This window comes from Parasteatoda tepidariorum, chromosome 6 (genome assembly GCF_982258835.1).
Source record: "Parasteatoda tepidariorum strain Cologne lab strain chromosome 6, Ptep-v5.0, whole genome shotgun sequence".
Classification (NCBI taxonomy): domain Eukaryota; kingdom Metazoa; phylum Arthropoda; class Arachnida; order Araneae; family Theridiidae; genus Parasteatoda; species Parasteatoda tepidariorum.
The window spans coordinates 101102646-101120354 of record NC_141760.1 but is presented as its reverse complement, the minus strand read 5'-3'; the positions used below and the strand labels follow the sequence as shown (position 1 = coordinate 101120354).

The window sequence follows — 17709 nt, the reverse complement described above, 5'->3', positions numbered from 1 at the left end:
AAAATTTTGTGCAAAACATCTTTAATTTGAATTTAATCCTTAAATTAGATTGCTACAAGTAAAAAAAAAAGTGAGGAAGGTATTGCTTCATGGAAGGCATTTATGATTAGCTTATTTTTGCAAAAAAAGGAGAAGTCCAAAATTGTCCAAAATATGCTTACATAATATTTGAATGGCCCCAAAATATCTCTTCAAATTCCCTCAAATGATGTTTTAAATGGAAAACTAAAAGAGGTTTTAAGTGTTTTAAATATATAAATTTTTTTCAAAAACAAAGGTATAACATCTTAAAAATGTTTTTCCAAAGTTCGAGATAAATTTCTTATTCTGAAATATGTGGACATGATAGAACAAAAATCAATGCTCTGATCTTATTGAAATTTCACATTTAATGAAGGATTTTTTTTTTAGTGCTACTTACTTTACAAAATAATACAAATTACATTACCAAAACAAAAATCACATTTCTTTTTATCTAATCAATTTTTTTGAGAAAAAGTGTGCTAAATTTCAATAAAATTAGTGTATTAGTTTTTGATAAATTGTATTCATAGCAAGAACCAAAGTTTTTTTCAAAAACCAGGAGGGCTAAAAATCTTCCCTCAACTACTAAATTTTCAAAATCATTTGTTGGAAATTTTACAAAAACATTGTTTCATATGCTTAAGTATTTGAAAATATTTTTTTTTTTTTTTGAGTTGTTCATTTTGTTCAATACTGGAATCCATGACTTTCCATGATTTTTCATGACTTTACAGATGCGCAGATACCCTGAATATGCTGAAATGTGCAAAAAAACATGTGGAGATTCAGTGTTTCTTGAATTAGATTATATTCTGTTGGAAAATGAGAAATATATTCCTGAATAAAATCTGATTTTAAAAAAAATCAAAACAATAGTGAATTACCTTCAGGTAGAGATGCAATCTCATCGTGAGCACTCTGCATAAGTTTGACCTGCGAAGTGAGGTAGTTACATCGGCTTTCCTCGTGCCTGATAGCAACAGCCAATCTATGACTCAGATCATGATAACAGGACACCACAGAATAACTTGCATCTGCCTACAAAATGAATTATCTTATTTAGAAAATTAGTTTTTTTAAATAATAAATAATTTTGTTTAACAGTTGTACAAAATTGAAGCAAATTACATATATACACTAACATTTATAATACTTTAAAATTCACATGAGCATATATCTCTAAAATATGAAACAAAGATACAAGAAAACAAAAATTAAAGAGGTATACTTAGTAATCAATAAAATAAGAGAACAACTTTTCAACAACTAAGTCATTCTAAAAAATAATAAAAAAAACTAAATTAATAAAAATATTATACAAATAAACATTATTTGTTATTTGAAATTATATTATGTTACTTGAAGTTAAAAACGTATTTATTATGTTATTTGAAATTAGAAACGTATTTAAGCAAGAACTGTGTTATGAACAGAAGAAAAAATATATAAAAATGTAATATGTTAAGATTTTCTATTTAAAAGAAAGAATCATAAATAGGGTGAATAGAAAAAAATATGAATGAAGATGGTAAAACCACGAAATTAATAAAATAATATTAAAATAACTTATTTTAATGATAAATACCAAATCATGATGTAGGAAACAAACAAATAAATAAATTAATTGAAGTTATTATTTATTTGAACGTAAGCCAAATTATAATAAAACTCTGATGAATCAGAGTTTATTCAATTAAAAATAATGTTACTTTCATAGATATTAAATAAATAAACACAGCAGACAATAAAGAAAAAAACTTTTTGTCATAATAAATCAAGGATAAAGAAAATTAAAAACAAAAGTGGATTCTTAACATAGCAATGCTTTCAAGGCAGAAGTTTTAAGTTTCTTAACTCAGAAAACCAGTTGACAACACACCAAAAACACTTAAGAATAACAGAAGAATCTTGAGGATATAACTAATGACAGTTGGGCAGGAAAAAAATTTGATTATTTTTTTAAATCCTGTATTGCACAAGCATAAATTACTGTATTGAAAACGGAAGAGTAAAATATCACAACTTGATTGGATGTTAAATTACCTAACAATTCCTGGTTTTGGGGAAAAATTTAATTTTTCACTGACAATTCCCTGATTTTTTTAAGAATCTAGTTTTCTCTTACAATTCTCAGCTTCCCCTATGTTCCTGATACATACAAACCTATCATTATTATTTTTTTTTAATAAATATAACAGGGACATGTAAAAGATCAGTAAAAATGAGAGGACCCATAACTAAATTTTCACCTGACAGATACATTTATGCATACAAATTTTTAAAACAACACAAAGAAGCAGGGGAAGAGATTTAATTGCATTATGAGAAAGAACCAAAAGAGAATAAGAAGGAAAAGAAAACTAACAAAAGTTTTCTCGTTATTGAGAGAATTAAAAAGCTAAAATAGCAATGTGCTGGCGTTTTTGATTGACAAACAAATAATTATTACAACATCTTGGACATGTTTTCACATTGCATTATGGATATTATATATGTATTTGAGCTATAAAATTATATTGTCCGACAGGTTAAAAATTCTGATTGAGTATACGCTAGCAACATTTTTGTAAAGTGATAAAATGCTAAAAGGATTACATTATAAATTATGTTGAGCAAAGCGTTGACTTATTTTGTCTCTAGATAATAAATGTTTTTAAAATGTAATACAATATGAACAATCAACTGACCCGAAGAGCAAAAACAACATTAAACATAGTAATTGTAGAAAGTTCTCGAAAGGGATCATGAGGAAGACGAGTTGGGTGCCCAATAAATCTAACATTTTCTATTTTAAGCTCGAGTTTTTGGCCACAAGGTCCTGGTTTCAACAAAGTGGATAAAAGCTTATCATCAAATCTGAAATTAAAAACAAAAAAACAAATAAATAAGGATGCTCATACAAAATGTTTTTTCCAAGTTTATTTAAATAAGCATGAAACACAATTAAAAAACTTCTCATTATCGTTAGGTAGTGTTTTTCACATTAGCTTTTGGTTGAAATGCAGGGGCAAAACAAAGGTGAAGTTTACTTATTAGAATTTATAAAAAGATGGAAAAAATTGCCCTAAGTTTACTTAAGAAACAAATACTTTTGTTTCAATGGAAATGTTTTAGAGTTGGTCTCTAAATTTAAAAAGCAATAATTAAAAATAAAAGAAAATTAAAAAATAATTAATCATTAATAAAATTAGGAAATAAGACTTTCTCCATAGCTTTTGAAAATGCTTTTCATAATTAAAATTATAATACATAAAAATTAGGGAAAATGGGTTGTAGTTTTTGGCATATCTATATATTCCTACATAATTAGTGTTCTTTCTTAAAAAAGAAATAAGAAAATATTACTTTTATATCACATTTTAAAACCTGAGCATTGCATTAAAGTTAAAAAGAATGAAGCAAACCAGTGGCTAACCATTCTAAGAAAACTGCAACTATCTGAAGAAAAAGAAACTGTGTTCCAATTCAGACTTTAAAAACATGAAAAGGTGAAAAATATTAATAATAGGCTGGTTAGGCTGTTGTACAAAAAGCACTTTTTGACATTGAAGTCTAATAAAAAAGACAAGTCTAATTGGTTTTATTTTAGAAATTACATAATAAATAAAAGAAATATACAAATTTAGGTTTTATTATTAATAAATATTTTTAAAGGTCCAGTCAGTTTATGTATAACAGAAAATGAATTTAAAAAAAACACTCGAAAATAAATAATTAACAATCAATATGTAATTAACGTGGCTTTTGAATTTGTAGTTGAATATCTCACTCTACAATGAACAACCATAACAGGGCAACTAAAACCATTAGGATTGTCCCTTGACTATGCTAGCTTACGACATCTTTGTACTGAAGTTAAGCAATGATGCTTTCTATCGTAATTGTGTTTAGTGCCGACGAGCAATTATAAAAATGTACATGCTTTACAGGAGATCTCGAGAAAAGCTATTTGACAACAACTTTATTTCTCTTTCTAATATTATCAATGCAAATGTATAATTTCAGATAACTAATGAAAAAATTAATTTAAAAAAAATATTTGCAATATATAGCTTACAATACAAAATTGTTATACAGTGCAACGTTGAAAATCCGGAATGCTGGGGGGTTTGGAAGGTCCGGATTTCCGAAATTTCCGGATTTTAGATACCTTACTTAAATTGATAGAATTATCGAACTTTCGAAGATGCCAGACCGATTTCGCGATTAAACGTGAGTGTGTAGACCTTCAACGTCAATTTTAACATAAATATACTCTTTAAATAATAAATAAGAGACATTAAAAATCAAACTTTCGTCATTTTCCCCCGTAATCGATCATTTCGATAATAATATTAGCAATTAAAACAAAAAATATAGGCTTAAAACGCGAGCTGAATTTCAACTTATCGCTGAAACAGATGCTTCTAGAATAGACTGTACCAGCTGATACTAATCCTTTTTTTGTTGGGGGATGAAAGAACTTGTTCTCGCCTCCTAAGCTTCAAGGTTAAGAAAGAACCAGTTTTCTTTCTTCACAAGGAGGAAAAACAGAGTGGTAGAAGAATTCCTCCTCCTGAGGGGATTCCCCTTTATATTCTTTGTTAACTATACAGAGCTGATAAGAATGACTGGAATTTCCTTATCAGCTATGAGCTTTCAGTCACTCCCCACCCCTACCTCTTCATCTACTTCTTCATTGCTGGAGAAGAGTTGTGGGATTCCCCTTCAGTAGGAGGGGATTCCCCTTCATATTCTGTGTTATCCATACAGAGCTGATAAGAATGACTGGAATTTCCTTATCAGCTATGAGCTTTCATTCACTCCCCACCCCTACCTCTTCATCTACTACTTCATTGTTGGAGAAGAGTTGTGGTTTTGCACTCTTGCATTAAAATTTTTATTTTAAGCGATTTTTTTAAACTTTTTCTTTTGAAAATATTTTCTGACGAACTGGACGTATGAGTCCGGATTTTAGAGATTTCCGGATTTCAGAAGTCCGGAATTTCGAGGTCGTACTGTATATATATAAACATCTCAAATTTGAATTTTTTGTTGCTTATATTGATTTTTCTATCACATGGCACAGAACATATGAAAAGGGTTTCTACAGATTTTGACAAAATATCCAAGGATGATGGTATTTTTTTCGTCAAATTTCATAATAGTTTAGTAAGATTTCATATGTCCCTGTTAAAACTCCATTGTGCCTTAATGTGGCACACATGGCATGTATTGGTAATAATATACAATTTAAGGAATATAATCCTATTTAATCAACAACATCTCAATCAACATTGAACTCTAAAAATATTTTTTAACAACTTACCCGCTTAAATTACATTCTTTAGGATCCAATCCTTCTTCTCTAAAAAAAAAACAACAAAAAATATGAAAGAGCACCATTTGATGCAATACATTTTACCAAAAAGGTAATATATAGGCAAGTTAAAAAATAACAAATTAGAGGCAAAAATAACTATAAACTAAAAGAATATTGCACAAAAACATTCAAGTTCAGTTAAATTAATTAGATAGTTATCTTAAAATGTAAAAAGATAAGAAGTGTAGGGAAAGAAGTTATCAACAATGTCAACCTTCATCTATGAAAAGGTACCCCAACATAGAATCGAGTTAACATGTCTCTTATACTAGTGAAATGGAATTGTATTTTTGTAGTGGTAGATACACTACAATATTCCCTCACCCGAATCAAACATGCATCCTAATTCATTTCTTCAAAATACCTCGAAATTATACCTATTGTTAATTATTGTTTCAGGAAATGTACAGTAATAAAAAATTGACTCCACAATCATATTAACTCTTTTCCCCACACTATAAATCTAATTCTTAACTTTTAACAAACATACAACATTCAAATTCAAAACAGCGCCTACTATAACATTCATTCCAAAGAAGAAGAAAAAACTATGCAAAATTCAATCCTAAAACCAAAATTTAATAATAAAATTTCAGCAGAAAATGTTAAGTAGAAAAACAGAACACCAATAAAATATTCATTACGTCAATACTCTTCTCCTCCCATTTGTGCAAATAAAAATCATCATCACAGCATCGAATATCCACTTCCAAAACAATCTCCTTATTTTTGCGACATACACAATTACAAAAGTGTCATATACATCATTACGACGTCAAATATCCTTCATTACAACCTTTGCCTAAGTCATTCAATTAGTTTGATTTTTACATAATTCTATTCACGTCTTCGTGATACTACTAAAAAAATTTATATCATGCTAAATCTTCATTTAAAGATAGCAAACTCTATCACCCTCCCAAATATTGCCAAATCAAAGAATTAAGCCAAAATCTTTTACTCGATCTTGTATCACATTTGTAAAAGAAACAAAAGAAAAATAAACACTAAGAAAGTAGAAGTAGAAAAAATATAACTTACTGGGAAATTCTCAAATCATCTTTATGATCACTTAGTATAGCATAAGGACTCTTCTTGCTACCTAAATGTTTAAATAAATGTGAGTAAATTTTTCATACACATTACAGGGTATCATACACATTAACTATTAAGCATTATAAAAGAAAAGAATCTTAGTAAAAATATTGCATATAGTATAGCAAAAAATGAACAACCACTCAAACAATAATACAATAGAGAGACTAAATAAAAAAAAATTATTTATGGTGAGTAGTATGTGAAATCTATCAACAATCTCCAAGATCCAGAGTTGTTCATATTAATTATGAGAGAAATACTTGATTGAGGGAAGTATGGCTATGGTTAGCAGGATGTAGTTTCTGTGTAGGATTTAAGTATTATGGTTGGTTCAGATACATTTAAATTTGAATATGATGTAGGGATATTTAACAAAGAAAAATGAATAAAATTGATCAGGAAAAACTGATTTACTAAATATATATAAAATTAAACTTGCCCACATTCCTAAATTATAAAAATAAAGAAAAGAAATCTCTCAAAGGGCTCAAGAAAATCATTCTCTTCACATAATGAATATTTGGTAAAAATAAAATAAATATTTAACGGTTGGGACCAGGAAGCCGAAACCTCTGGTCTAATCACCAATAATTCGAAATTAAAAGTAAATTAATTGTTCCCAACGGACAGTGAGGAGCATGGGAAGAGATCCATGGTTGGTGATTTATCGAAAGATAACATAGATAAAAATAAAACAAACTCCCCATAATCAAATTAAATTTGAAAATAATTTGGCGAAAGCAAATTGCCAAAAAGATTATGAGAATTAGTATAACCATTAAACTGAAACATTTTAAGGTTGTAAGAAATAATGAATAAAGAGTTAAAAAACAAATTTTTGTTTTTGACTTAGTCCAGACAGTGAGTCTTACATTAGCATTCAAACAAAAAGTTAGCCATTACATTGACTGTTAAGAAAATAATAAAATATTTTATATTTGCTTTTGATAAAATGTAATAAGAATAAAATAATTAGCAATAAAAAATAAGTTTAAGAAATTAAAGAAATTTTAAAAGATAGGAAATATGTAATGCCTATTGTGATATCACAGGAAGTAACTCACATTTGTGCTGCAATTTAATAATGAAAATGTTACCATTCAAATGTGAGCTTCACAATTTACATGAACACAAATTACAATAAAGCACCACGAAAGTTAAGATTCCCATGCTTTTTTTTTTAGTTTGTTCATGATGTGAATAAGACTCGGGACATAACATAATAAAAGTGATCACCTAGTTACAAGGTTTGTACAAGTATTATAATTACAAGCATTGGAAACTAAACTTTCAAATACATTGTTCTCTTTGTTGCATCAAGAAAGATAGACCAAAATTCTAATGCATCACCATTGAGAGACACCGTATGAGTCTAAGTTATGCACATAAACGATGGGTGTACATTTGGTATTTTCGAATTTTCTTAAAATTACATAACAAAAGTAATTTTATATAATCCAAATTATTTCTAATCTAAAAGGCAACAGTTCCAATTGGTTCAGATTTTCGAAGTTCTTCTGTAGCTGTGTCTATTTATATATATTCATGTTTATATAAATAACCTAAATATAGAATAGGTGCCTAAAATACTCGGTAGCTCAATGTTTCATTTTGCAACAGCTACACCACATTGCAAAAACGTAATGAATTTTTGTCCAATTGAATGCTAGTAAATATGGTCAAGTGGAACATTTTTAGAGGACAAGAGCAAAAATTACAGTAAAGCTTTTTTGGTTCAAAAATGAGGAACACTCTCTCTCTAGATCTATATACAGTTATAGTCAAATTCTTAAGAAATATAATATTCTCATTTTCAGACAAGTTAATGAGACAAATAAAAGAGGATGAGATAGTTCCTAATATAATAAGAAATATTTTCATTGAATAAAAGAGGATGAAATATATTCTCATTCATTTTCAAAAATTTAAATTTTTAATTAATCATTGCTCTGGAATATTTTTTATTAGATTTTTAGAACAATTTTAACTTTCAGTTTAAATCAATTTAAATTAAGAGTTTAAGGTATTTTTTGCTTTAATATGTTATCATAAAATGTAAGATTACACACTCATTTTTTAAAATATTTTTTTCATAAATTTTTTTTCTTTACTTTAACTTAGTAAGAAATAAATTTATATAGATTAAAACTCAGAGCATGAAAGTTATTTTAAATTTTATCTTTAACAATAAGTAATGAAGAAAACAATTATACTTCATCAGTATTCAATGACTTTGTAGTAGTTTTAAAATTGACAGTTTCTCTAGTCTCACATAAACATTTACATATGTTTGAAAAGTTGAATAAAAACAACTAACTTGCCCATTCCAGGCCCGCAAGGCAATCAAAATGATTATACACAAAACAAGTCAAATAATTCAATAATTAACTTTCTTATTTTGTGCTCTTCAACATTGCTGTTTAATTTAATTTAATATAGTACAAATATACTTTTTGTTCAAAACAAATATGTTATGTTTCCTCATTAAAATGGTATATATATATTAAGGTTTAAAAAAGAAAGAACAGTTGTTTAATGGAAATTCACAAAAAACAATGCAATTATTTCCAAAAAAAATATATTAAAATGCAAGAAGTATATTGAAATGCAAAAAATTAAAATACAAAAATAAAATAATAAATGTCTACAATAATATGATAGCAATTAGAGTTCTGTTTGCGGTAATGTCATTAACTTTTCCAAATTAGCTGTGAAATATAAATTTATGTTTACACACACATTATAAACAAAAATTATATTTTCTGCATTTAAATTGCTACAAAGGTCTATAGTTCTAAAAAAAAAAAAAAAAAATTTGAATTCTTAATATTTTAATTCACTCTTTCATTGCCCCAGAGTAAGAAACAAAACTTAACTGAACACTAAATATACCATAACCGGTCAAATGACCGGTGTTTTTAACTATTTTCCTTCCCAACATTCATATTTCACACCATCAACCAATAAACATACAGTCCGGTCATTTGACCGGCTATGGTAGAAATAAGTATAGATGAAGTGTTGGTATGTTTAGTGTTAATAAGATCAAAGAAATTGTTTAGTTGTTAAAATAAATACATCCCGTGGATTAAAAAAAGAAGAAAAATACTACCTTTAACACCATTTTCTCTATTGACATCGAAAATAAAGGGATAGCGAAATAGTAAACGATCTCCTTTACTACCAGAGGTGACTAAAAACAATCCAATTGGAACTGTCTCATCTACCATTTTGTAAATTATCTATTAAAAACAAAAAAAATTTCAATTTATAAATTCAAAAGTTCTATACACAACTATTAAATTTAAAATTATTAAAAATTTTGTACAGCTAAACTTAGATAACCCAAAGGAGTGTCAAAAATCGAAAGTATTTCAAGTTATTGAAGTATATCTTTTCAACTAACAGAGAATTGAAATCATGCTAATAAAAATTATTTTCAATATATTTTCCATACCATTAAGAACAAAAAGAGTTCTCAAAAAGAATAAGAAGAAAGTGAATTATATTAAAAAATATCAAGTAATATAAAAGATATGACAGGGTGCATAGTCAAATCTTTCAACTAAAAATAAGCACCTTTTAAGCACTAAAAAAAATATTTTTTGATGTGATCCCTGTATTTCTGACAGATATTTCATTGTTATTCAAATACGCGGCAATACAGTGACATTGTCCCAGAACGTTACAGAGCTCTTGCAGAAAGAATTTTCTTTTAGAAAGTAAAGAATTTTGCTTTTTTTTTCTGCAGAAATTTTTTATCTCTAAAATTATATATAAATTTGCACATCGGAAGAGAAAGAAATGTTCGCGATTCTTTGATTCTTATTTGAGAAGAAGGAAAAATATAGAATAATGAAGTAATAAAATTTCTTTTCTGCAGAAATCATTCTTTGAAGCGTTCATTTTGCTCCGATATTCTCGTTGATCCAGGTATTTCAATCGTTCTTAAGACAGTTATTGCTACGAATTTTTGCTTTGTTTTTTCGAAATCTCGATGCCTTTCATTGCTCAGTTATCCCCAGGAAATTTTTTAAATATACTGATATTATAAAGGCAAGTGAAATTCGAATCGCGGATTCGAGACAAGCATTCATTGACAAGCTCGTTTCGCGCTGATATTCTCGTTAATCAACGTGATACATTTAATTTGCATGATTTTGCCGTCATCCTTTTTTTGGTAGTCACTGCTACGGACTAAAAAATTTTTACATTTTATTCTTCGATGTAATGATGATTTACAAAATGCAAAAAAGGAAATAATTAGGGTTTTGAAGTCTGTAAATAAGAAAAAAATAATTGGCAAGCAAAAGTATGAATAAAATAAACTAAACACATAAAGAGATAAACAACAAAAATAAGAGCAGACGATAAAATTATAAAACGTTTTGTAGAACAACAGAAAGTTGTTTGTTTTTTTAGAGATTAGTTTGCTTTGGAGTTTGAGTTTTCTTATAACCCGCTACGGGTTTCTCTAGTTTGTTTTATAATATTTTAACTATCCCGTTACGAGTACTTCATATTTGTTACTGTTTGTGAATAAAAAAAATTTTTATAAGAAACAGAACTGTTATTAATATAGCTTGATATGTTACAGGGTGTTTTCTTCGTTAGTAAAATGTGAGAATCCCGCCCATTATATTAGAATAAAAAAAATATTAGGTACATATTTCTTTAAAAATTAAATAAAATTTCATTTTATTCAAATAGGTTTTTTTTGTAAACACAACAGTTTGGTTACTTTAAATTTAATTAGTAACATGCATATTTGTTATTATAAAAGCATCTTGCAAAAAGATAATATAGTGTAAGAGAGGTTTGTCACAGAAAGCCCAAAAATTCTGCCACAGGGTTCAAATATCATGGAGATCACTGTTGGATTTGGTAATATTCAGCTTTTTCATAGAAGTTCTCAAAGATGTCCACAAATGATCTCAAAGATATTTTGGGAACATTTGTGTCTGTGTAAGGTGACAATCATCACAGGTTTTTGTCAGTCTTAACCAAATTTCTGCCCTTGGAAAGTTTAAAACCAATTTTTGAAGCCAAAAATCCAACTCAGCTACCATTTTAAAAATCTGTAGCTTAAAAAAAGGCTGATAACTTAAAAAATATTTCTAGAAGGATTTTAGAAAGTGGTTGTCTTATAATACAATGGTGTTAAGATTTTTTATAAGAATTAATTTATATACATAGGTTTTAATTACTCATTTGTCGGGGTAGTTAAAGCAATTTAAGATTTAAATTTTAAAATTAAGATTTTTATAATAATATAATAAAATAAATATAAATATTTCTACCGCAACGAAAAAATTTCTCACTTGGCACCTTAGGAAATGTATTGATAACAAAAGGTTGATTATGATAAAAAGGTTAACAAAAAGAAAATATACTGTAACTAATATCTTCAAGCTTCATAGCAACTGTTACAATAAGAATTTCCTTATTTACCCAATGAATTTCATTTTGCTATAAATTCTGCCAAGTATTATCTTCGTTTGTTTGGAGGTTTAGCACAGGTCGATTTTAGTTGCCTGTTTCTGCTTTGATGAACAGTAACCATAATTTTTTATAAAAACTAATATTTAAACTGTATAACTTTTAATTTTAACATTTGATCGAATTTTAAATGCAGCTAAATTTTTGAAAAAACATGTTAGATTTAAAATAAAATAAAAAATACAAAGCATAATAATGACACTCATGAGAGTATTTTTATTTTTTAAAATATTTTAAGAGAGACTTTCAGTATGCAGAACTAGACAACTAAAGTCGTTTCATTACTTTAACGAAAGAAGTAAATAGTCGTCAAAAATGGTGAATTCAATGATTCAAACTTAATTTCTTTGTATTTTAGCTATAAATAATTCTTCATTTAAATACTTGGCATTAAAATCCCTAAGTTAATAGTTGTTTCATTTCCTTAGAATCAAATGTAGAACATTTGACCTACTTTTTCTATCTGAAAATATTTAGTAATTATATAATTGAAAATATATCATTATGGCAAGCTCAGCTTCAACGAACCGCAGTTCTCCGCCTCAACGATTTTGTAAATATATTCATCGATACTGCAATCAGACACGATTAGAAGGATATGATTATTGTATTCGGCATATTTTAGAAGATAAGACTGCACCTTTTAAGCAATGCATGTATGTAAACCAGCCAAACAAAAAAAGATGCACAAATGCTGCTCCTAAAAATGATAAAAACGATAAACGAGAGAATGTCTTCTGTCCTTTCCATGCGAAACGTGCTATGCTAAAAGTTAGAATTTCTGCACCTAAAAAGAAGCTTGTGGAAGGCCCTGTAGCACTTCTTAAGTCTCTAGAGCATTATTGTCATGATCCAAATCACGATTCCTCCAGTAAACGTGATGCTGCAAATTTTGATAAGTCTGATATTTCTGCCTGTAAAGGAGAAGCTCCTACTACCTTAAGTGACCTTGAACCTGCTCTTGATGAAGACAAACCTGTACAAGAGAGAGCTCGTATCGACAACGTCGACGACGACTTCTGCTGGGTTGAAAAATTTGGAGATTCCTTAGCAAATGCTGGAGCGTATACTCATAAGGAAATTTTGACTATTGCAAAAGAGAAAATTCTATATTTACAGCAGCTTTATTGCGAGGAACTAAAAGTTGTTTATCATCAGCTGAAAGAAAATCGAAGGGAATTTTTATCAGCATTGCACAGTTCACAGGTATCTACCTCTGAATTGCCGTCACAAAAATCAGATGAAACTTCTCTTCATGCTTTAATGCAGCATCATCGGCGTAGCGGGGCAGAGAGAGTTCTTCGTCACAAAGTGCAAACAAAACGACTTAACACGGATAAGACCTCTTCGGTGCAACAAAATTGCACTTATGAAAGGAACGGTAAACAATGTAAACACGTTGCAATAGTGTTGACTAAATTTTGCAAGAATCATATTTTGTTTGATCAGAACCAATTGTTATTCAAGCCCTGTCCTTCAGGTTTGAAAAAGAAATGCAAAAAGCCAGTTTTAATCCTCGAAGAGGATGAGGCATGCGATATGCATCTTCACAGATTATTAAAATCAAAGCTGGGTCAATCTCGTCGGCCATCTTCGACGGAGGTGGCCCCTAAAGCGGTCCAAGTAGAGCCAGAGCCATTCCAGTCAATGGATGACATAGCTTCTTTAGGCTTAGATGCTACCGATCCTGGTTCATTATTTGGTTTGGATCAATATGGTGAACCTGGTGAATCTACAGATACTGTACTTTCTGAGGATCAGGCAGATTTGATGCAAATTCAACCAATATCTCTGACACCACCTGCAGATATATTGAGTGACAGTAGAAAATCAGAATCTGAATGAAGTGATTTTTTTTTATTATTCTCAGAACAATTTAGAAATATTATTTACTTATATGTATTGTGTTTCAAAAAAAATTAACTACTGTACATATGCTTTTTTTAAAAAATGTACCATCTTTTTTTGTGAAATTTAATTAAAAAGTTTGCAAGAGCTACTTTGCTATTACACGACAACAATGCTTAGTGACATTTTGACTTGAAGTGTTATTTTTCTATAAATATGGAAAACATCTATATATCAAGGGTAGCTTTTTTTTATTGTTCATAGAAAGTGCCACAATTGTGTACACTGCAGTGCTACTTTTAAAATCAGTATATGACAATAACATAAAGCGCATTAAGAAAAAATTGATCTTGATATTTAAATAATAACTAAATACTTTCGTAGTTTCTGATTAAAAGCACATCCACAGAATTTCCCTTTAGAGGAAGTGGGGTCCATCCAGAAAGAATATTTATTTCAATATTTAAAAAATCTGTAAAAAAATTTTTTATTGTTTTGTATTTCTTAGAAATGTTTTTGTGTGAGAGGTTTTCTCAAATAGTGTCAATAATTTAATTAAAGCTACTAAAGCAACAAATATCCATCTATGTATGTATACATATTTTTAACAATGTTTAAATTTTAAAACTAAAAATTTATAAAACTCTTGCTTTATTTAGATTCTTTAAATTAAATAATTGCAGAAAAACAGAAACTGTGAATTCTAGTGTTCTACAATACTTTTTTTTTTATTCTCTACTCAAGTGTTTTTTTTTATTTATTTCTTAAAAATATTAGTTAATTATGGCATTAAATTCAAAGCGGCAACTTGAGCACTTATTTAATGTTAATGAATCCAATTTGCCGTTTAACAAGCACAATTATTTGTGATTGTTTTAAATAGAAAAGTTAATTACTTTTTTAAAAACTTATATTTTTTCAGGTGGTGCAAGTGCACTCTCTTGACCACCTTGGTGTCCTGACCCCCTTATCGGAGATCAACACTCAATGCATTGTTTATTTATAAGTTCATAATTTATTTAATACTTTTTAACTTGATACTTAGCTTATTTACATTTTATATAGATAGCCATTAAATTCTACATTTTATTTAACTCTGCTAGAGCACCAAGGCAAAGACAAAATAGGCATATGCCTCCATGTTTGAAAATATGTGTTTCACTCCTGTTTGGAAAAATATTTTTTTTTTTTTTTTTACAGAAAATTAGTTCAATTTTTTTTTTTAATTTAAAATAAGTTTCCCCTTTGTATTTTGTAAAAAAAATAACAAACTTCACAAGAATTTTTCCTGATGCTTCCATTGATTTAAAAATATCTTTTAGATTCTAAATCCTGCTATGAAAATCTTCTGAACAATTCAATATAAAATAACTTAACTTAAATTTTGCAAAATACTTACTAAAACTATCATTTTATGTCAGTATTTACAAGATTTTATATATAATTACAATAATGTGTAAAATATAATTACCTAATGTATTAAATTTTTTATAAAAAAGGTTTCTTTAACCGCACAAAACCACCTTTGACTACAACCTCTACGATTATAGTGAAATCTCTACCTGTATATTTTAATTATTATTTGTATTTTTTGTATTCATTTATGCGCATTTAGTTTTGACTATTTATTACTTGCTTTGAATTGCAGAAATTTTAATTGTAAATTGCCAAGCTTACATTTTCTATATTAGCATTTAAAATTATCCCTGTTTTTTTTTTTTTTTAATGGTTTATTGTAGTCTGTTTAAAACTAAGCTTCAACTGTTCCTAATAAACAGAATGAACATATACTCTAATCTTATTTTGTGTTTGTATGAAATACATTGTGAAGTGAACAGTGTTCATTACCTTTTAGCACATGCATGTGCAATGTATAAATCTTAGGTGACTTTTGAGCAATTGCAATAAAGTTCGTTAGTTGTGTATTGCTAACTTATTTTTTTTGTATCCATCGTGCATTTATATTAACTCACCAGTGCACACCATCAACAAGGTGCGTAGCGTTCTTAAAAGTGCTTAAATGTGCTTATTTACATTTTTTAAAAGCCCTTAAAGGTGCTTTTTTTATTTAGAGTTAGTAAAAAGTGCTTAATTTTCTATCTTTTAAAATGAGATTTTTTCTTTGCCATGTCGATTGCCGTTCTAAATTACAAAAAATTCATGATTTTTCACTATTTTCTCTGCAATATTTATCAAAAACTAGTTATTTTATCATGATTATGTAAAATTATTGAAAATGATTTTGAATTTTATTGATTTTATGTTCATAAATTAAGATTATAAAATATATTATAGATTAAGATCATAAATTTTGATTATCATAGATTTTTGATAAAATATTTTGATTAGATTATCATAGATTTTGATAGGTTATATCATAGATTAAGATAATAAATTTTTTTGAGTGCTTAAAAAGTACTTGAAAGGTGCTTATTTTTTGTTGAAAAATCTGGCTACGCACCCTGGTCAATTTTTTTTTTTTTTTTACACTTCGTAAAATGAGTCAAAATTATGAATCAAACTAGTGGTGATTTGTTTTTAAGTGTTTATTTCTTTTAAATTTTATTAATCACAGCCGTTATCAAATAATTGGTTGAAAACTGAGGGTTTTTTTTTTTTCTTCCTTTTTACTTCAACTTGAAAGAAATTTTTTGCATGGTTAAAAAGAAATTAGTTGAGTTATTTATTGATTAGCAGTTTTATACAATTTTGAGAAATTTTTTTCCTATCATCTCACCTAATTTCAATTTAAATTTTACTACTATCAAAAGTTTGTAGAGTGTAGGAGGCATAATTATACTCTGTTGCAAGTTAAAAAAAAAATTATCTCTATGGAGAGAGCCTGTTTGCATCTAAGTGCATGCCAAATGGATGCTAACATATACCAGCGCGAACGTATACCAATATCGTGAGCCTTCTTTTTGCCTGCTTTCTTAAATTATGTGAAATGAGGAAAACGAAACTTATAGAATAATCATTTAACTAGTAATAAGGATTAATAAAAAGTAAATCGTTACAAATATACCTCTTTCTGTTATGGAAACTGATGAAAGAATACTAAATATATTACCTTGCAGAAGATTTTCTTCTACAGTGGAATAAGAGTAAAAATTCTTTATCTCCCATTTTATTTGGTTAAGCCATAGTATTTTTAGTGGTCCAAGCAAATCCAATATTCTTATGTCATATAGTTGTTTCTTTTTAAAGAACAAATGTTCTTATTTATCAAAATATGTTGCCAAGTCTAGGATTAAAGTAAGGCTACAAAACTGTAACCTTTTTTTAATAATTCTATAACATGTATCGTAAAAGATAGCATGAATTAAATTTTTGTCTGACGTGTTTAACTTTTAAAAATTTTTACATTGTGTTGAAAGCATATATGTGTAATTTGATGATGAAGTAAAATGGGAACAATATGCAGTCGTGGATGATTACTTAAATCCTATACATCGATGATCTTTTCTCAAATTGCAAGGGAGTACGGTTTGAATTAAGCTATTTGCCTTCTTGTGACAACCATTAAAATTTCACTTAATATTTCCTATTTTTAAAATCAAAATCCTAACATTTGCCTTTAAATCTGCCATTCTCAATCGAACTCAGTTAAAATTGTATTAACATCTTTGCTCTCATTGACCCTGATAGTGATTGGTTAGAGTTATTTGCTTAAATTCAGGTATGACGCATTTCCTCCACTGTGGAAAACACTGTAGGGCCATAACTGTGCTGGGGCACTTGAAGTTGTCCCAGGGATCAAGGGAGTCCCAAATGCAAAAAACACATACTTTCAAAATTAGGATGTTTTAAGAACCATTTTTTCTTATATTTTTTTTAAAAAAAAAGAACAGCAAGTTAAGAAGATAGTATAAAGGAAG

General features: G+C 28.1%; 2 protein-coding genes across 5 annotated transcripts in view; one reads left to right on the top strand and one right to left on the bottom strand.

The window, feature by feature from the left end:
- Positions 1 to 12055, bottom strand: part of Nprl3 (GATOR complex protein Nprl3) — a 38360-nt gene extending 26305 nt beyond the window's left edge. Inside the window, exons 1-6 of one of the 4 annotated variants that reach the window (XM_016064874.5) lie at positions 11936 to 12055; positions 9597 to 9726; positions 6428 to 6488; positions 5333 to 5371; positions 2712 to 2880; positions 909 to 1062 (exon numbers count right to left, since the gene is read on the bottom strand). In XM_016064874.5, the coding sequence (XP_015920360.2) occupies positions 909 to 1062; positions 2712 to 2880; positions 5333 to 5371; positions 6428 to 6488; positions 9597 to 9714 (541 nt within the window). In that variant the 5' untranslated portion in view covers positions 9715 to 9726; positions 11936 to 12055. Of the gene's footprint in view, positions 1 to 908; positions 1063 to 2711; positions 2881 to 5332; positions 5372 to 6427; positions 6489 to 9596; positions 9727 to 11784 lie in introns of all 4 variants that reach the window. The other 3 variants (XM_043051149.3, XM_016064875.5, XM_071178324.2) reach the window with 3 other exon arrangements.
- Positions 12056 to 12249: 194 nt separating this feature from the next.
- Positions 12250 to 15756, top strand: LOC107449373 (KAT8 regulatory NSL complex subunit 2). Its single transcript, XM_016064877.4, has one exon. The coding sequence runs from the start codon at positions 12488 to 12490 to the stop codon at positions 13826 to 13828; it is 1341 nt and encodes a 446-aa protein (XP_015920363.3). The 5' UTR covers positions 12250 to 12487; the 3' UTR covers positions 13829 to 15756.
- Positions 15757 to 17709: the final 1953 nt, after the last annotated feature.

Coding starts and splice junctions, on each gene's coding strand:
- LOC107449373 (XM_016064877.4), top strand. CDS start 12,488: ATGGCAAGCTCAGCTTCAACGAACCGCAGTTCTCCGCCTCAACGATTT.